General features: G+C 51.4%; 6 protein-coding genes across 6 annotated transcripts; 4 read left to right on the forward strand and 2 right to left on the reverse strand.

Annotated features, from left to right (window-relative positions):
• Positions 1-362: 362 nt before the first annotated feature.
• Positions 363-1,023, forward strand: G6M90_00g107730 (uncharacterized protein; the record flags this gene model as incomplete). Its single annotated transcript, XM_014688584.1, has 2 exons — positions 363-575; positions 619-1,023. The coding sequence occupies 2 exons, from the start codon at positions 363-365 to the stop codon at positions 1,021-1,023; spliced, it is 618 nt and encodes a 205-aa protein (XP_014544070.1).
• A 1,666-nt stretch (positions 1,024-2,689) lies between these two features.
• Clk2 (Dual specificity protein kinase CLK2) lies at positions 2,690-3,663 on the forward strand (the record flags this gene model as incomplete). The annotated part of the gene is made up of 4 exons (XM_014688583.2): positions 2,690-2,741; positions 2,802-3,124; positions 3,175-3,424; positions 3,476-3,663. 4 exons carry the CDS (start codon positions 2,690-2,692, stop codon positions 3,661-3,663), a joined length of 813 nt encoding a protein of 270 aa, XP_014544069.2.
• Positions 3,664-5,982: 2,319 nt separating this feature from the next.
• Positions 5,983-8,382, forward strand: vps1 (Vacuolar protein sorting-associated protein 1; the record flags this gene model as incomplete). Its single annotated transcript, XM_014688582.1, has 6 exons — positions 5,983-6,035; positions 6,103-6,237; positions 6,304-7,690; positions 7,747-8,017; positions 8,071-8,155; positions 8,214-8,382. 6 exons carry the CDS (start codon positions 5,983-5,985, stop codon positions 8,380-8,382), a joined length of 2,100 nt encoding a protein of 699 aa, XP_014544068.1.
• A 576-nt stretch (positions 8,383-8,958) lies between these two features.
• cefD2 (Isopenicillin N epimerase component 2) lies at positions 8,959-10,176 on the reverse strand (the record flags this gene model as incomplete). Its single annotated transcript, XM_014688581.1, has 1 exon — positions 8,959-10,176. One exon carries the CDS (start codon positions 10,174-10,176, stop codon positions 8,959-8,961), a length of 1,218 nt encoding a protein of 405 aa, XP_014544067.1.
• A 2,689-nt stretch (positions 10,177-12,865) lies between these two features.
• Positions 12,866-15,713, reverse strand: aclQ_1 (ABC transporter aclQ; the record flags this gene model as incomplete). The annotated part of the gene is made up of 6 exons (XM_014688580.1): positions 12,866-13,070; positions 13,126-13,268; positions 13,340-13,846; positions 13,911-14,826; positions 14,883-15,337; positions 15,393-15,713. 6 exons carry the CDS (start codon positions 15,711-15,713, stop codon positions 12,866-12,868), a joined length of 2,547 nt encoding a protein of 848 aa, XP_014544066.1.
• A 1,652-nt stretch (positions 15,714-17,365) lies between these two features.
• On the forward strand, positions 17,366-19,459 carry G6M90_00g107780 (uncharacterized protein; the record flags this gene model as incomplete). The annotated part of the gene is made up of 5 exons (XM_066131736.1): positions 17,366-17,433; positions 18,379-18,730; positions 18,798-18,860; positions 18,918-19,327; positions 19,378-19,459. 5 exons carry the CDS (start codon positions 17,366-17,368, stop codon positions 19,457-19,459), a joined length of 975 nt encoding a protein of 324 aa, XP_065987958.1.
• Between the last annotated feature and the right edge of the window lie 158 nt (positions 19,460-19,617).

Consider the following 19,617-nt stretch of genomic DNA (forward strand, 5'->3'; position numbering starts at 1 on the left):
GCAACTCTGTGAGGCCTCAACTTTTGGCAAATTTGCCAAATAACACATAATATTAAACTGGGCTTCCAGCGCAGATTGACCAAGTTGGGGAAGTGTATGTGTGTCATCACAAGTCATTGCCACCACAACATGAGTGGTTTAGTAACCTTCACTGCATGCTATTATTGCTGCTCGTACGCAAGATCAAAGAAAAACACGGCAAAATGATTATCCCTTCAATGTCTTATGTAAGCAGTGTAACGACGAGAGGTACAAAATGCTGACCAACAAGCAGCTAACCAACATCTTTTCCCCGGGGTCGTTAGACGCTTCTGCTCCAAATACACCTTTTCCCTTCATACTACGACCTGTGCACTGCCACAATGACGCGGGAAATTACCAAGGACGATCTAGCGGCAGCTGCTCGGGTTCGGCCATTCTGTGCTGTTCATTTCTTGATAGATGGCAAGACTGTCGTCAAAACCGGAGAGAACACTCGCCTGGCTGAAGCCAACACCATGAGGTTCATCCGTGAGAATACGAATATCCCCGTCCCAGAGGTCTATGACGCATATACGCATGACGAAACCGGCCATGTATGTATTGTTATGGAAAGAGTTGACAGTCAAACGCTCCAAGAGGCATGACCAATACTTCGATGATGATATTGGGGGCTATGGACCGTACTCTACGGAAGAAGGTTTCAACCAGGGTTTAGTGCGGGCATGGACAAAGGGGCGGGAGGACGATAACTTTATACGATTCCTCTGCAAAACTCTACTTCACACGATGCAGGGCCATGAGTTCGTTATGACTCATAATGACTTTGCGCCTCGTAATATTCTTGTCCGTGGATCTCAAGTTGTGGCTATTTTGGACTGGGAGCTCTCTGGTTATTTCCCCGAGTACTGGGAGTTTGCAAAAGCACTTTGGAGGCCTGCTTGGGATAGTCCTTGGATGAAGGATGATCTTGTTGAGAGGGTTCTTGACCCATATTATCAGCAAGCTTCTCTTATTCTGAATACATCCTATACTATTTGGTAAAGCGGACGTCGGTCGAGCGGAACTCTGACCCAATTCTTCCTACGTCCGGGTTGCCTTTTACACTGTTGGCTCTCAACAAAGGGCGCTGGGCCAACAAAGGTGACACAACAACAAAGGCAAAGGGCCACGAGGCCCGAAGTCGGTTAGCGAGGGCTGCCTCAGGCAGAAGCCCTCACCGACTTCTTGTATTTATATGGGCTTTTTGTCTATCAAGGCCTCGTTGAAAACTAAGGACCTTTAATAACCTAAAGTCGATTATTATAGTCTGAATAGAACACTACGTTCTAAGCCCAGTTGCTCTGCCTTTGTTACACTGCCTGAGCTGTGGCCAAGTGAAGCCTTAAGCAAGCCTAAGCATGGCTGAGCTGAAGCTCAGCCGAGGGCAAACTGCTACAGGACAGCCAATAAAATATAAATGACTGACTACATACATTTATTGCTCTCCGCCTCAGTTCACCGTTTTCTTCCTAAGTTGGTATAATTTATCATGGTGGGTTTTTGGCCTTAATATATAATGCATTAACCTATTATTATTTTACGTCTACTCCTGTTCCTTACATCCATATTAGGGCCATCACTTTTTCTATTATTATAGACATTTTGACTAGCATTTTCCTTGCATTATATTTCCCACCGATCAGTGCTTATTATTATCTCTACAACATTCAACTAAAAAGAACAGCCTTAACGTGCGTGCAGGAATGTTCAGGGCCTGCATAAAAGAAAATAAAGCGATATTGATGTTGCGCCCAGGTATTAACTGTTACGAATTTAATTCGTGGCGTTGATTAAGGCGAAACAGGGATTACCCCTGTCCTACGGGAGGTGCCTGCATTTAACCTAACGGTAAGTTAATAAGGACCAGTCGTTGATAAGTTTCCGATAATTTGATTGAATTGACATTGAAGGAAAATTGATGAGCCACAGAGGAACCAGCCACAGGAAGTCACGTGTAAATTATATGCCTTCTCGGTGTCTTGGTTCGAAAGCCAAACACACGCATCTTCAAATCTTCAGAGCCTCTTTTTTATCGCCCGCGCACATCTGTAGAGATTCTAATTTTGTTTCAAATGCGTTTGGTCGCCGCCAGGAACTGTGCGCTGCGGTACCAACCATGTACCGGGAAATTGGCACTTCCCAAGGCTCTGCCTTTAGATAAACTCGTCGACGAAGAGCAAATCCCGGGCTATCAACGCCGGAATTTTCTCCATCCGAACCCCGGAGACAAGATAGGAGATGCATATGTGCTCAAGGCGAAAGTAGGTTGGGGATCGTCCTCGACAGTATGGCTTGCTCAAAAGGACCGGTTAGTGGTAGGCTGTCAAACGCCTGTACCTTCTCAATAACTAACCCAGATTGCAAAAGAACCTGGTTTTGGCAAAAGAAATATTTCGCCATCAAAATAACTACGAATAACTATTGCGACGGTGAGGCTGCAAAAGAATTGGCAATGTCTGCTCACCTTGCGTCCGGCAACAAAAGGCATAGGGGTCACCACTTGCTCGTCACGGCTATGGATCATTTCACCATTCCGTCTCCTAACGGGTAGCATGTTTGCTTGGTATTCGAGCCGATGCGAGAGCCATTGTGGCTGTTCAAGAGTCGGCTTTCTGCCGGGAAGATAACGTCTTCAACACTCCCCCTGTTCAAACTTTATATTCGGGGCATGTTGTATGCTCTCGACTACTTGCATACCGATCGTCACGTTATTCATACCGGTAGCTCAGCTTTCTAGAAATGCTTTTTACAAGTACGGGCTGCTGATCATCACCATCTAGATCTCAAGTTGGACAATATTCTCATGGCATTTGAACATAGCTCGGTCCTCGAGCGGTTCGTTGAAAGCCAGTCAGCGAACCCGATGCCTCGCAAGGCCATTGGCGAGGACACTATTTATCTCTGCCACAACGACTTTGGCGATCTTCAGGAGGAACATCTCCAAAACGTAGTTCCCAAGATTGCAGATTTTGGGCTAGCACAACGGGGAGATGGCGGGGAGCGGCTCCTCCATCCAATACAACCCAACCATTGCCACGCGCCTGAAGTACTACTCGGAACAAGTTGGTCCTATAGTGCCGATATTTGGAATTTCGGCGTTATTGTAAGTCTAATGATTTCCAAGTATTGAGCGTACGTGTTAATTCACAGCAGTTATTGGACCTACTTGGTGGACGGGAGCTATTTCTCGGCAGGCCCGAGAACGTCCCGGACAGGAACGAATACAGTGCCGCGCACCATCTCGCCGAGATGATTGCACTTATTGGTCCCGTACCTCGTCGGTTGATACAACGACAAAGAGACATGAGGCACTGGTGCTGGGAGCCACGCATCCCGAACGCCAAAGGGGATATGTGTAACAACGCGGAGGATTATTTCGGCGGCCCTTTTTTCGATGGCCATGGTGAGTGAGCCAGGCACACAGTGACTTGGATGGCCACTAACGAGTCTGCAGGCAAGTTCATGTATGAGTCATTCATTCCGTTTCATCGGCAGTTGGGAAAAGAAGTGCCAGACTGTATTGTTTCTGAAGACTTGGAGCGCTTCCTTAAATTCTTGAAACGGATGCTATGTTGGCTCCCTGAGGAAAGGGCAACAGCTGGCGAACTGGCTCAAGATCCATGGCTATTTTCTTCATCCTGACCTTTGGCAGGATAGACCAATTGCACTGGTGCCTGGGCTGGGCGAAACTACCGAACAGTATGCCAAAATTGCCTATATCGTAGTGATGGGCGAGAGCAAAGCGATCTGTGGCGCTTTTCCGGAGCTTTCAAAGCTATCCTAGATTTTCCTTCTGGCTGTAAGTCACTGGTGTTAAATGCAAACTAGTCAGGTGAACGCATTCAGCGGAGAAAAGGAGGGGAGCCTCAAAATGTAACACACGTGAACTGTCCCTGCCTCACCGAGCTGCGCAAAACTCACAGACCAGCCAATTTATATCCAACTACCATACCCCTCGCTCAATACCATCTATTCAGTGAGTTAATTTACAGAAAGCCGCTGCAGTCCTCAACGCTGGCGTTGACAGCACATCCCTTGGCTGGGAGTCTGCAAGCCGAGGAATTAGCATAATCCTTGCGGTTTCTTAGCACTGGAGCTCGTTTTGGAACACATTTTTATGTCACGATTATAATGATATAGAACTAAGTGGGACCGTGGTCTATCCTTTGGGGATTCTGAGTAACACGTAGCCGTTTTCTCAGCTCTTGGTCTCTCAGCTTCATCTGCATACTATTCATACCCTCGGGGAAATATAGATAAACCTTGTAACCACAGTCAACTGATGCATCCATCATGGGGCCCTCGATGATGTTTACAAGAGGTACAACTACGCCTCAGTGAGACTAGTCTGAAGGTCTCGCCTGAAGGTTCCAGCAGGAGATTGTGATTTGCGAACGGCGGCGGCATCATATGCTCCGAAATGAGGCAACAGTGGGCCTTCAAGGATTAATGATCCACATCAAAGTCATGGAGGCTTTCTGCTTTGCGCTATTTCCAGTACTCCGTTCTCAGGATACCATCACCAGCATAGTGTCTAATACTAGGGGTCCAATCATACCTGTTGCTGACATGTCGGCGGTCGAATATCTCGATATTCTCTTCCGCCAGCGCTTCAGATCAGAGAGATGCCATTCAAGGATGGCGAAATAATCCACTCTGCGTGGGATCGGGTAATTTTGTGAGTGCAAGGCTTTCAAACATCTAGGAGGCGGGTGCCTTTTACCCCTATCTAGAAGTTGGTCACGCGGATTCTTGTTTGCTGACTTTGTAATTTGCATGTTTCCCCGTACATGTCGAAGACTATCCTATCTCATGGACTCCGATGTGTGGAATATACTACTCGATCCCGAGATTAACCGCATCACGGGGCTGATAGACTTTGGCTTTGGGCTATCGCTTCCCAAGGCGGTGAATGCCTGTGGTCTCTCACAGCGTCATTCAGATGAGGGTGACGTTACATAAGGATGCTGCTGAGACTTCAGTGCGGCCTTGGCAGCCGAATTTTCCGGCAGGCAGCGACTCTGAATCACTTCTTTGTGAGGAGAAGTCCCCTCATAACCCTGTCGTTTCCGTGCCCGACCTCTGGAGCAATTCCGCCCAACGAAATTGAGATCCAAGCCACTAGGTAACACATCTAACGCAGCTGCCTAATTTTGCAGGCCGGAAACCGTGCCGTATCATATATTTAGGGGAATCGATTTTGGCGGCCACATCATCTGGTGACGTTTCTCCGGTCATTATTTTTAGGCTGCCATTATTCGGGCTGTCCTTTCAAACTTTTCAGACACAAACGCCGTCCTCAGTCAAGCCCAAGTCACGTGGCGCCCTTCGCCTGTGAACGCGGCGATTCCGTTGCCCCGCCACATGTGGCTTGGCCGCACCCCGTTGGGTTGGGTGTTGGGAAGTTTCAGCTACCTGTACGCGTGTATACAGTTGGTGGCGTACAAGGCAGGGAGGCAAGTAGACAGTACATATTTAGAGCACGGGCCAACTGGTCAACTGGTCAGCCTACTGGCCGAACCCGTGGCACCGTCGACCCCTGCCAGGGCAGCGACGCAACACTTTTTTAGTGCGTGCCCTTGTCAGGCTGATGGACCAGACTGGAGAAGCACATGTCGCCCAGCCAGTCCTCCTTATCCAGCTTCACAAACACCTTGCATTTTCCGGCACACAGCCCATCTCCAACCGCGTGCGCCATCCGTTCTGTTGATCGAGTACATCGTGTTGCGACACGAAAACGTCCAACGGCATCGTATTGCTTCTGGCCCTCTTCCTCGAACGGGTTTCCGAGCAACTGGTGACAAGTCATCGTGGTGACGTTTCCCCTCCACCGCATCGTCGGACCGCCACTTCAACAGCGACTTTTGTTTCTCCTGCCGTCCAACACCACCACATCGTAACCCCTACGAGCCCACCACCGACAACAGTAAGCTATAGCGAGACGATCTAAACCAAGCGATCATGAGTGGCAATCTCGCGACCTCGGGTGGCATCTCGGATCCTGCCCTCATCCAGTGAGCCCCCACCGCCGTTGGGCCTTGTGTCAGGGGGTACGATATAGTTGCTAACCTTCGGGCTCAGACTCGTCAATAAACTTCAGGATGTCTTCGCCACTGTCGGCGTCAACAATCCCATCGATTTGCCTCAGATTGTCGTAGTGGGCAGCCAGTCTAGCGGCAAGAGTTCCGTGTTGGAGAACATCGTGGGGAGAGATTTGTACGTTGCCCCTTTTGCGGCATAGATCGATATCAACGAAGAGCTAACTAACCGCCTCTATCACAGCTTGCCTCGAGGTTCCGGCATTGTTACGCGGCGTCCATTAGTATTGCAGCTCATCAACCGCCCAGCCCAGACAAACGGTGTCAAGCCCGAGGAGATTTCTACAGCTAACGACAAGGCTGCCAACGCCGACGAGTGGGGAGAGTTTTTGCACATCCCTGGCCAGAAGTATCACGACTTTGGCAAGATCAGAGAGGAGATTGCCCGTGAGACGGAGGCAAAGGTTGGCAAGAACGCTGGCATCTCGGCTGCCCCCATCAACTTGCGTATTTACTCTCCCAATGTTCTCACCCTAACACTGGTCGATTTACCGGGTCTGACCAAGGTGCCCGTCGGAGACCAACCCCGCGATATCGAGCGACAGATTCGAGAGATGGTTTTGAAATATATTGGAAAGTCGAATGCCATCATTTTGGCTGTTACGGCAGCCAACATTGACCTGGCTAATTCAGACGGCCTCAAGCTCGCCCGTGAAGTTGATCCCGAGGGTCAGCGTACCATTGGCGTCTTGACAAAGGTCGATTTGATGGATGACGGAACCGATGTTATCGATATTCTCTCGAATCGCGTCATCCCATTGCGTCTGGGTTACGTCCCCGTGGTTAACCGAGGCCAACGAGACATCGATAATAAGAAGGCCATCAACGTTGCCCTTGACGCCGAAAAGGCATTTTTCGACAACCACAAGGCTTACCGTAACAAGAGCTCGTACTGCGGAACTCCCTACCTGGCACGCAAGCTGAATATGATTCTCATGATGCACATCAAACAAACCCTGCCCGATATTAAAGCAAGAATTTCTAGCTCTCTACAAAAGTACACCAACGAGCTGGAGAGTCTGGGGCCATCTATACTTGGAAATAGTGCCAACGTTATCCTGAACATTATTACCGAATTTACAAACGAGTGGCGGACAGTTTTAGACGGCAATAACACTGAGCTTTCCAGCACAGAGTTGTCGGGTGGTGCTCGTATCAGTTTCGTCTTCCACGAGCTGTACGCGAACGGTGTCAAGGCCGTGGATCCATTCGACGTTGTCAAGGACGTTGATATCCGAACTATTCTCTACAACTCTTCTGGTTCATCTCCGGCCCTGTTTGTCGGTACCACCGCGTTTGAACTCATTGTCAAGCAACAAATCAAGCGCCTCGAGGATCCTAGCTTAAAGTGTGTCTCCCTCGCCTATGACGAACTGGTCCGAATCTTGTCACAGCTTCTGGGCAAGCAGTTGTACCGGCGATATCCTCAGCTCAAGGAGAAGATGCATGGTGTTGTCATCGCCTTTTTCAAGAAGGCTATGGAGCCCACCAACAAGCTGGTGCGCGATCTTGTCTCCATGGAGTCGTGCTACATCAATACTGGTCACCCTGATTTCTTGAACGGCCACCGCGTAAGTGTGCGAGCCCGTCTTTATGTGGAAGCTCTTCTCTAACTCCCCCGCTTTAGGCCATGGCGATTGTCAACGAACGATACAACCCCGCTAAGCCTGTCCAGATTGACCCCAGGAGTGGCAAGCCTCTTCCACAGGCTAGCACACCTGCTCGGGCCAGTAGTCCCCCAGTCCCTGAGGTGGATGGCACTGGCAATGCCGGTTTCTTTGGAAGTTTTTTTGCTGCCAAAAACAAGAAGAAGGCGGCAGCTATGGAAGCCCCTCCACCCACATTGAAAGCCTCTGGCAACCTTTCTGAACGAGAGAATATTGAAGTGGAAGTCATCAGTAAGTCCTTTTGGCATCACTTGCGCCGAACAGAAACTGATCCCGTTCGACAGAGCTGCTCATTTCCTCCTATTATAACATTGTCAAGCGCACCATGATTGACATGGTCCCCAAGGCTATTATGCTTAATCTCGTGCAGTATGTACACCAGGACTTTTTTCCACTCCTGTTGTAGGTACTAACTCGCAATGTACAGGTTTACCAAGGATGAAATGCAGCGCGAACTGCTCGAGAACATGTACCGAACCGATACGCTCGATGACTTGCTCAAGGAAAGCGACTTCACAGTCCGCAGACGGAAGGAATGCCAGCAGATGGTTGAATCTCTGGGCAAGGCTAGCGAAATTGTCAGTCAGGTCCAATAAAGCCTACCAACCCCAGGCAGACCAGATACTTGTGTTATTGCAATTTGCTTGGCGCCGATGGAAAACGTGATGAACAGGCATGAAAACGTTACTATTTCTCGACGTCAAGGAAAACCCGTCGAATCAAACGCTCGCTATTTCTTTTTCGATACCATGGGTTGGTGTACCAAGGCTTAGAGTAGATCAGATAGTGTGACTCGCGGATTCCCATTGGAGAGCTCGAGGCAGAGCATCGTCCCCGCCGTCTTTTGTCACTGAGAATGATTGATTGATGTTACTTTTTTTGGTCTGATTTGGTCATTGCAGAGGGGATACAGAAGGCGGATCTTATTTTGGGGACCGGCCAATGTATGTTGTGCGTGGCGCTTTGTGTCGCGTTTGTGGGTAAGGGATGTATGGACTAGACGAAGCGTTTTAACCCCTTTATTAATAGCAAATCAATGTGTTCTACGTGAGAGGGAGCTGATGTCTTGAACAGGATAGGGCAAGCATCACGCCGGTGGATGATGTCGCGAAACAAGTGTATTGATATGCATTGTACGTTTGGCTGTATCTGTTGCTCTATTCTCTGAAATCTTACAGCTTCGAACCCCCCTTGGTCAGGATATACGCACCCTTGTGCACGTCATATTCTCTCCCCTTCTGCCACCCCAGCCACTTCTCCAACGCCTGTTGGCCACCATCCCCCGGCGCCAGCGGCTCGCCCTCATACCCGTCCCCAGGAACGCCAGCGCCTTGGCCGTGCGTGACGGGGTCGGAGTGTCCCGCTGGCCGCTGCTTGATGGCCAAGCACGGCGTGCCGCGCAGCGTCACGGACGGGCGCTGGTCCCCCTCCCTGGCAGCATCGCTTTCCAGCTCCTGGTACTCCAGCACGGGGGCGGCGCAGGCGTCCGTCCCGTCAAAGATGGCCTCCCACTCGGCGCGCGTCTTTTGCCTAAAGGTGGTCTCGAAGAGGGCCCGCATGGCCGGCCACTCGTCAAAGTCGAAGCGCTTCTCCTCCAGGCCCCGGCCGGCCAGGCCCATGCCCTCGACGAGCAGGCGGAAGAACTGGGGCTCCAGGGCGCCCACCGAGTAGTACTTGCCGTCCTTGGTCTCGTACGTCTCGTAGTAGGGGCACCCGCCGTCGAGGAGGTTCTTGCCGCGGCCGCGGGCGCCGACGCCCGACTTGAGCCCCAGCCGCGGGAAGGTGGCGAGGTACGCGGAGCCGTCGACCATGTTGGCCTCGACGACCTGCCCGCGGCCGGTGGTCTGGCGCGCGAGCAGCGCGAGCAGGATGCCCTGGAAGAGGTTGGCGCCGCCGCCGGCAAAGTCGGCGAGGATGTTGGTCGGCGGGTGGGGCGTGTCGGCGGCGCGGCCGAGGAGGCTGAGGGCGCCTGAGACGGCGAGGTAGTTGATGTCGTGGCCGGCCATGGCGGCGTAGCGGCCGTCGCGGCGGAACCCGGTGAGGCGGGCGTACACGAGGCGCGGGTTGAGGGCGAGGAGGACCGAGGGCCCGAGGCCGAGCTTCTCGAGGACGCCGGGGCGGAAGGGGTCGATGAGGACGTCGGCGCCGCGTGAGACGAGTTCCTTGATGAAGGTTGTGCCGGGGGGGGACTTGAGGTCTACGGATATGGAGGCCTTGTGGCGGGTGAGCGCGTCGGCGGTGGGGAGGGAGCGGGTGTCGGAGGCGCGGTCGATGCGGATGACGGAGGCGCCTGCGTCGGCGAGGAGCATGCCTGCGAAGGGGCCGGGTGCGAGGCCGGCGAATTCGAGGACGGTGATGCCCGTCAGGGGCGGAGGGCCTATTTCCGCCATGTTGGTCGGTGTTGGCGAGGCTTTGGGAGGGCGAGAGTGGACGGGGCCTTGGGTGTGCGGTTGGCTAAAGGCCGGTGGTGGGTTGTTCAGGGCATTTTATGGGTTTGGAAGGGTATTTGTTGTTATTTTGTGGTGGTGAAGCTTGAATGACGTTGGCGGCACGAGGTGCGATTGAGCCGAGGCTCTGGTCGTGGCGGGAACCGAAACGCGGAGGCGGAGGCGGGGGTGGAGCTGCGTGATGGCGGGGGCCGGCAACGCTACTGTGAACCGAGCGACCGTGATTAGCTTGCATTGCACACTTGTATTGTCTTGGTGAAAATGTGTCAACTTGACTGCCGAGTGTCATTTGTATGAACGATATCATTTGACTTGTAGTTGCGGGCAATTCTAATCTTCATTATCGGCGAGTCCCATGTAGCTGTATCATCAACCTCCCCGTCCAGGGTAATAGATGACCTGGCCCCTAGAAAGACGAAAACTCAAAAGGATAAAGAATAAAGGATAAAACACCGCGTACTTTTAGTGTATAAGACAATAACATGCTGGCTTGTTCCCACGTTTGCAAGCGAAGCGATTGTAGTTTACGGACTGTAATATATCCAAATAAAGGCTACGTTTGGTGAGGAAGCTGGGGAACTAGCACGACACAAGGCGGGTTTTTTTGGACGGCTCTTGCTCAAATTTCTCTTGGCTAATCCTGAGAACGAGCAAACTGGAAAACACATTGAAGAACAAGTGTTGAGTCCAAATGGTAAAATCTGAAGAATGTTGGTCACGAGAATTGCTTTTTCTAGGGCTCAAATTGGGGCTCAAATTGAGGGTCATAGCAGGGTTCTCCAGGGGCTCTAGCAGGGTATAAAAGGGTCAATTTCCCGAGTTTTTCAGGTCGTTGAGCACAACTTACAAGTCTGTAACCATCATCTTTGTCAATGAAGCTGCTCAATTGAGGCCCTAACAAGCCTCCCAAAATCACATTATTCCGCCGTGTAAATTGCTGTTGGATTCAACAACAAGGCAGTCAGGGCGTAGAGATTACGAGCCGTGCTAGTAATCAAGGTGGTACATAGCCCTCCACGTTATTTGATTTCAATTACTAGTATTTAGTCAAATGCTGCAAGAGCCTACCTTTCCCTTTCTGGGCCGGCAGAAGGTGCTTTCATGTACTTGCCAAAGGCGGCCTTGGCCACCTACTTGAGAACCGTAGGTAGGTACCTAGGCAGTAAATGTGCAAAGTAATTCGCAGTCATCACCTTTACAATCTTACAACGCTGGAGTCACGTGGCTGATTTTGCTCTGAGTGCCTCATCAGTCGGCTGGTAGGTGCACATACCTGTCAGCCGTTTGATGAACCGCTGCCTTGGGTACCTGAGGCACAAAAGTCCGTCTCAACACGTTGGTGTTCACTTCACTTCAACAAACAGCAACTACAGTCATTTTACGGTGCCCAAACTACTTCAAATACCGCATCATACAAGTCCAGGGTCGCTGTGCTCCAATACAGATGGAACATACAGAACCGCAGCCAACCCTGCCCGACGGCGGCCGAGAACTCCTGGACAAGAAACGTCGGGCTTTTGAGGAACCAACCACAGCCTCCGGTACCAAAAGAATCAAAACCGCTCATAATGAGTCAGCAGCCTCTGATATTGCAACTCCGGCTATACCGTGAAGGGTTCCTTTTCCTGATAGGGCATGTTTCACCTCAGACCATGAAGAAACGTTCTAACCATCTTATAGCCTGCCGTCTTGGAAGAACGAAATGGCGAGATTGAATTTCGAGTTGTCAATAACGACGGCGCTGGAGAGAGCGTCGTTGTCCTTGTCGGTCTAAAGTGCTTGTTTCAAAAGCAGCTTCCGAAAATGCCCAAGGATTACGAAGGGGGGACACTTACGCTGTGCTCAATGGTCCCCCGGATACAGGACCTAGAAGTCGGCCGTGCTTCTCAAGCAAAAGGAAAGTGGTACAGGCCAAGATTCGGGCCGTGAGCAAAAGCCACATTGTTCATCGCCCGCCGTAGCAATGGGTCAACGATGCCGTAAGCCCGATTGACCCCCTTGCTATTCCTGCTATTCGGGCAACTGGTTGGTGCCTGGATATGGACGACTTATCAAGGGAGCCTCGCCACGGACCGCATTTCAACGAGCTTCGACGTGTTTTGTATCAGATCCAGAACCATAAACAGGTTTGGCCCTTTCTCCATCCTGTCAACAAGGACGAAGTGCCTGATTATTATAATGTTATTACAACACCGATGAATCTGTCGACAATAGAAGAAAGACTAATGCACGATTCTTACCATTCTCCGAGAGACTTTTTCAGCGATCTGAAACTTGTTTTTAATAATTGTCGGCAATATAATGACGCAACAACGGTATATAATAAGTGTGCGGTTAGATTGGAGAAGTACATGTGGAGCCTTATCAAAGAAGTTCCAGAATGGCTTGACCTACTCGAGGAATAATTTGTATTAGTACATCGATCTTCCTGGGGGTGGACTGCCTATTTCTCTTTGGACCCATTATCGCCGCTTCCGCCTACACGACAAGTGTTTGTTGGATTCGAGGCGCAATTGGACACACGATGCTTTCATTCATGGCAGCCAATAGTACACGATTCTTACACCTTGTCGCCTGGCGCGGCCTGCGTACCAGGTTCCATACGCTTGTGTCACGTCCAGAAGACCTAGCTTCATTCGTGGGACCCCGCTTCAGACGCCTCGCCCTGCTCCTCCATCTTCTCCTTCTCTCTCGTCTCAATCGTCGTCTGCTTCTCCCACATGACGTGGTACTTTCCTCGGAGCGCCAGTAACTCCTCATGAGTGCCGCGCTCGACGACCTTGCCCTTGTCCAGAACAACAATCTCGTCAGAATTGGTGATGGTAGAAAGGCGATGTCTGGTAAAGAGAAAATATTAGCTCCCGTCTAAGCAAAGTGATATAGGCGGCTTACGCAATGGTGATTGTGGTTCGCCCAGACGTGACGCGGTCGAGGGCATCCTGGATCTCTCTCTCGGTATTGGAGTCCAGCGACGCAGTGGCCTCGTCTAGGAGCAATATAGGCGCATCTTTGAGAATCGCACGTGCAATGGCAATCTAAGAGACGTATTTTTTTGTCAGCCAGCTGGAAACAGGGTGTTGCGCAAGGGAGGAACAGGAGATCTTACCCGCTGGCGTTCCCCGCCGGACAATTTGAGACCGCGCTCTCCAACCTTGGTTTCGTATCCGTCCGGGAAATTGAGGATGCTATCGTGAATATTGGCGGCCTTGCATGCTTCGTGGACATCGGCCTCGGTGGCATTTGGAGAGGCGTACAGTAAGTTGTACATGATTGTCGCGTTAAACAGCACCGTATCCTGCGGCACAACGCCAATGTTTCTGCGGAGAGAGTCGGTCTTGAGATCCCGCAGATCGTGGCCGTCAACGGTGATGGCGCCGCCGGTGACGTCGTAAAAACGGAATAGAAGTTTCAAGCAGGTTGATTTGCCGCCGCCAGATGCCCCGACAAGGGCCGTCTTGGTACCCGGGGCAACGGTAAAGCTGATACCATCGAGAACAGGCTCACCCTTCTTCACTGGATACGCAAACTTGACATTCTTAAAGGCAACTTCTCCTCGTGCGGCAGGTAGGGCGACGGCGTCTGGCTTTTCCACAATGCCCGACGTTTCTTTGAACTGTGGCATGTCAGAAGCTGAGAATTGAATTGGCTGTCAGACAATGGCTGGGATAATGACTTACCAGGTCAAGGAGCCGCTCGGCCTCGATGAGATTGTTTTGAAGCATGGTGTAGTAGGTGCCAAAGAAGTTGAGAGGGCCCTGAAGCTGGACGAAATAGTTGATCAAGCTGACAAATTCACCGACCGTCTGCTCGCCAATGGAGATTTTGTATGCCGACACGGCGACCAGAAGCGCGGTGCCGAGGGTGAATATGGAACTCTGGACGATGTTGAGACCGTTGAGCGACCACTGCACCAAGCGCTCGGCCCGTTGGAAAACGAGCACATGGTCCTTGAATCTTTGCGTTTCGCGAGGGATGGCGCAGTTATGCTGCACTGTCTCGTAGGCGATAATGGCGTCGGTCCTGATGGCTTCCATTTCGCGCGTCTTGGTGGTCATATCTCGCCTTTGCCTGGCACGATATTTGACTAGGTACAGGGTGAGAAAGATGTAAGACCACATGATGAAGAAGACAATGACTGTGTAAAAGGCGTCGTATTTGACAAAAAAGACGACGCCTGCGAAAAAGATGTCAAAGATCATGGGGAACACCTGAAAGCAAAAAACCTCGAGAAAAGTGTTGGTGGCCGCGCCGCGACTGAGCGCGCTGGTGACCTCGCCGACCTTTTTGTTCAGGTGGAACTCCAAGGACAAGCCAAGTACGTGTTCAAAGGCCGCCGTTGATAGTCGACGAAAGAGAGACTGGGACACAGGAATCCAGAGGACGGACCGCAGGGCCCCGATGGCTCCTTGGTTTCCCTGCAGATAGCGGTAAGCGACGAAAAGGATAATGTCCTTGTACGGTATGCCGCCTTTGCCGAGGGCGTCGACAAGGTTTCCTAACTGCAATGGAGCCAGGACGTTGACAATGCGCTGGCATATCAACAGAACAACACACACAACAACAACAGCCTGGTAGAGTACGGAGTCCTTCGGCCTGGTGGAAGTTAGCTTGCGTTTGATGTCACGATGCTGATTCAACGGCGGTCGTACCAGAGATACGGAAACAGGACTCGGAAACTGGCCACGTAAGTGAGCCAACTCATATTCGCCGTCTGTGGCGTTTTGGCCGCGTCTGATGCTGGCTTGGAATCTGGGACCGTGGCATAATTGCCGGACGATCCGTTGCCATTCTCCAGCAGGGACTGGCGTTCCTCGGGCAGAGATTTCGGCACTGACGGTCTCAGCTGACATTCTCTGAAGATGAGAACTGCCGCCATGAGGACAAAGATGGCGCCTCTGGACACCCCTAGAGCATTTAATGCATCGATAAACGTCTTGGAAACAGCCAAAGAAGTCTGTGTAGAAGACAGGACAGCAGCAACAACGACCTCCATCAGGGCGCCAGTGATCCAGGCCGAGCCATGCGCAGCAGTTGGGTTCCAGGGCCCCTGAGGATCAGGAAGCAATCCGGCCAGGAAGTAAAGCAGAACGGCGACGTAGGAGGCCTGTGGTTCACGTCAATGGGCCATTGGAGCATACGCATCTCGTGGGAGCACTCACCAGATATGCGCTGAAGGGAAACGCAGTCGTACCGGGAGCCTCGCCATGGTCAGCGAGCGCCTCTTTTGCCGCCAGAGAGGTGCTGGCAATCAACAAGGCAGACAGCACAAGCTGGAGGCTCCATATCAGCCAGGCACATATCCGTCGAGTGCGCTCCGGTCGCTTTGGCTCATGGTCGGATGGGCTGGGATTCGCGATGCGCGCCGCCTCCCGACGCCGATTGCGGAAGAACAAGAGGCATTGCGCTCCAATCAAGGTAAGTGTGAGGAGGACTGGGTAAAGATAGAAGAGTGTCTGCAGCGCCAGCTCTGCTCTCGCCATTGATGCGATGAAAGCGACTATCACGGGATGAGGTTGCGACAACAGGTCTAAAGAAGAGTGACTAATCGGAGCCGTGTTTTCATGGAAAGCTGTCCGGTAACTTGGCGGCCCACATATGCACCCACATCCTCTGTGGTAATGGCTTGGGTTAGGGTTTTTTTTTTTTTTTTTTTACGTATTATATATTCAAGAATAAGTTATATCTAATATTAATTAGAAAGTAATAGTTTATTGTCTCTCTTTTATCTTTCCTTCCTTACCCTGGTCCCTTATCTGAATATCTGTTCTTTTATCCACTCTAGTAACTGCACGATAAAAACCCTAACCCTAACGTATACATCATCTCTACACCGAAGTGTGCTGCTCCTGTGAGCGGCGTACGCTAAAAAGGAAACGGTAAAGGCACAAAATGCTCAAATTGCGTGAATTTTACGCCTTTCTCGTTCGTGAAGCCGGTTTTATAGTTTCTTTTGTTGCCTCCGCTCCTCATCAGCCTCGACAGATTCCATAGCCGCGAGGGCCGACGCAAGGACAAACTAAAGCACGTTATTTCATGTCAAATCCTAAAGCCGAGGTTCAAAGTACGGACACATCTGTCGTAATGAAGAAATAACTAGGCTTCGGAAGGAGAGAAATCTCCGTAATTCTATGCACGGCCGTTTGTGAGCCCGTTTGTTCAGCATATATATACTTGGGAACTGCTCCTCGCAACTTAAGAACATGGTACTGCAACTTGTAAGTGGGCCTCACGGTAAATCTAACCACAAATGGCGAAAGCTCTCCGGCAGCCGTGAAAGCATGGGACGCTAACCAACGCCACATCTAGTCGGTCATCATGTCTTGATACGGCGTTTCGCTTTAGAATACCCTACTTGCACACATATCGGAGGTACTAAAGTGCAAGTTTAAAGTAAAAGTCCACTCTCATCGGTGGATTAGGATAATGAGTTAACGTTACGCTACCAGGGGAACAATCCAGAGCATAAACAAGGGAGACCAGAGCCTAACAGATCCGGAACCACGACAGATTTATATGGCAATTTTCAACACCTGGAGTACAGTCCCATCACTAAGCAAACAATTCGTCCAGGAATTCACTCTCTGCTACGATATTCCAATCAAAGCCAATATCACCTCTGTACAAATCGAATGACCCCCTGGCACCCGAGTGTACTTCCCCAAGAGGCGGCCAAACCCACAGTTCCCTCTGCTTTAGCCAAAAATATTTCGTAATCCCAGGTTGGAAAGACGGTCTAAATTGGCCTCACGCTGTGGTGGACATCCCAAAAGTTGCGTTGTTGGTGTGGCCGGTCCCGAGACGCGGCGGACGGCAATACTCTTGAATACCAAGCTCAACCCGGTCGGGGACCTATCTCTTGATCCAATCCAAAGTTTGTCTTCTGAAAACTTTCAGGCTGTTTGCGAGCAGATTCAATCCCAGAAAATGTCCATCAACTTTTGTTCCAGACCCAGAGTCCTCTACAAACGGAGAGTGAGTATCGAAAGCTGTACATGCGCTGTGCAGGTTGGAAAAAGTATCGCTACCACACGCGGTTTTCATAACAGAGACGTCGGATCAACTTTCAAAGACGAATGGGCTCTCCTTCTCCTCCAGCATTCTACTGCCCTCACCCTCCTGCCCGCTCTTCAAAATGCTTCCCGTCTTGAGCGATTTCATCCTTCTTGCAGGCAGCTACGAGGACCATTTCAACGAGAAGAAGTTGGTTGAATACGCAAACAAGCAGCAAATCAAGGATCAGCACTTGCAACATTGACGAGAATTGCGACAAGAGGACCTGGGGTTTTGACGCCAACAGGACTACTTTCTGCAAGCCACCTTGAGTTGTCGATTTCATACGCCAATCAGAGGTTGCGGAGTCTCCAGGTCCGGATTACTTTCAGGCTGTCGCAACGTTAGTTGATTACGTGCAGGGTTCGTGCTCTGGTCTTGTTAACAGCGCTAGGAGTTGCCGAGGAAGTGTCCGGTGCTTTCTTTTTGGCCTGCCGCCTTGCAAGAGCTTTTGCTGGCCGACCTGCTAGGAAGGCGTGTGTAGTTGTGAAAGCCGTTACTAGATGGTGGTAAGACCGCATGGAACCATCTCGGCGTTGCATCCGGTGATCACGAGGACGTGGTAGTTGCCAAAGGACCCTGGTTCAAAACGGACCTTTTGTGGCATCCACGATGCCGCAGCTTGATGTTGATGCTAAAGTGCCAAGCGAAGAGGCGCACTGGCGGATTTGTTCAGGATGGCACGAAGCTAGGTAGGCATGCCTGGCCAGTTCGATACACCGTGAGCTTATGGCAACTTTCGCTGCTCAAATATTCGGCCGAAATGGGTGTCTAGCCACTCAGAAACTCGGTATGCCGCGACACGCCCAAGGAAGTTGGTGATATCTCGCGGCGTGAGAAAGGGGACATGCGCTCCCGATGAGGAATCAAAATTATGTATAAAGGGATTCAAGTCCTGTCCTGGGAGTCAGCATCAGTGATCCAGAAGCAGATGTTGAATATTAAAAATAGCTGCCTGCCTGCTACTACACTATTTGACCCTGATAGCATCCTCGACTCACAACTCGTGCCACTACCACCATGCGTGCTCAGCTATGTCCAAACCCAGACTTACTGTTTCGAAACTACATAAACACCCAAAACTCACTTTCTCAGAAGACTGCCATCTCTGCCCTCCTCGTCGGAACGGCCGTTGCCAACCCCTTCTCCCCCATCAGTCACCGCCAAGCACGATGCCCCTACCAAGATTGCCCATTACACGCCCAAGTTCCCCGGCAGCGGGAACTACATGCCGTCCCGGGCATCCAAGCACACCAACAAATCACCCCGGCCCCTAAAGCGCGAGACCAGCGAGCGAGTACACAACACCAGCCTGGCCAACTACAACGTCAACAACATCAAGGACGGCGTCGGCGGCGGCAACGACTCCTACACCATGTACTGGGGCGACGGCAGTCACCAACGCCGGCTGGCCATCCAAAAGTCGCTGTGTCTCCTTCGAAGACATGTAAGTGCCTCCTGTCTGTCCTCCTTGCGGCCCCCAATTCTCACAAGCCAGGTTCAACAACTACAAGAGCACAATGTTCAACTCGTGTGGCTGGAACGGCTGGGGCCCCAACAACAGCGGCCCCAAAGTAGTAAGCAAAACCAGACCCCTATCCTCTACGGAGTACACGACGTTGACTTTGTCGCAGGGCGCCATCTGGGAAGGCATCCAAAAGGCCGCGGGGGCCAGCAGCGTCGACCACCGCTTCATCCTGGCCGTCGTGATGCAAGAGTCGAGCGGGTGCGTGCGCGTCCCCACGACAAACTATGGCGTTCGGAACCCCGGCCTGATGCAGGACCATGACGGGGCGGCGAGCTGTAATGACGGCGGGAAGGCTTGCAACCCGTGCCCGTCGGATACCATCTACAAGATGATTAGCGAGGGCACTGCGGGCACCGATGACGGCGACGGCCTGGCGAATTGTATCAATGGGGCGGGCGGAGGGGACGTGGCGGCGTTTTATCGCGCCGCGAGGATATATAACTCGGGGTCTGTGTCGTCCACTGGCCAGCTGCAGGACGGGATTGCTACGCACTGCTACGCTAGTGATATTTCCAAGTAGGTTTTCTTGTTGCCTCGTTTGGTGAGGTTTGCTGACTTTTGCGTAGCCGCCATACTGGCTGGGTTGGCGCGGCGTCCGAGTGTACTTGCGACAGTGACCCTGGGAGCTGTGGAATCAAGACCAACTAGGTTTGGGGAAATTTCGAGTTTGAGGAAAGGAGTATGTATATGGGGTGTTGTTGCTTGGCACGGCCATCTGTGAATCTGTATATATTTAGAGGGGGGTTGCCAACCGCTCATATAAAAGGCCTATATACCCGGATAATCAATCAGCTACAAGACCTTGT

This window comes from Metarhizium brunneum, chromosome 7 (assembly GCF_013426205.1).
Source record: "Metarhizium brunneum chromosome 7, complete sequence".
Classification (NCBI taxonomy): domain Eukaryota; kingdom Fungi; phylum Ascomycota; class Sordariomycetes; order Hypocreales; family Clavicipitaceae; genus Metarhizium; species Metarhizium brunneum.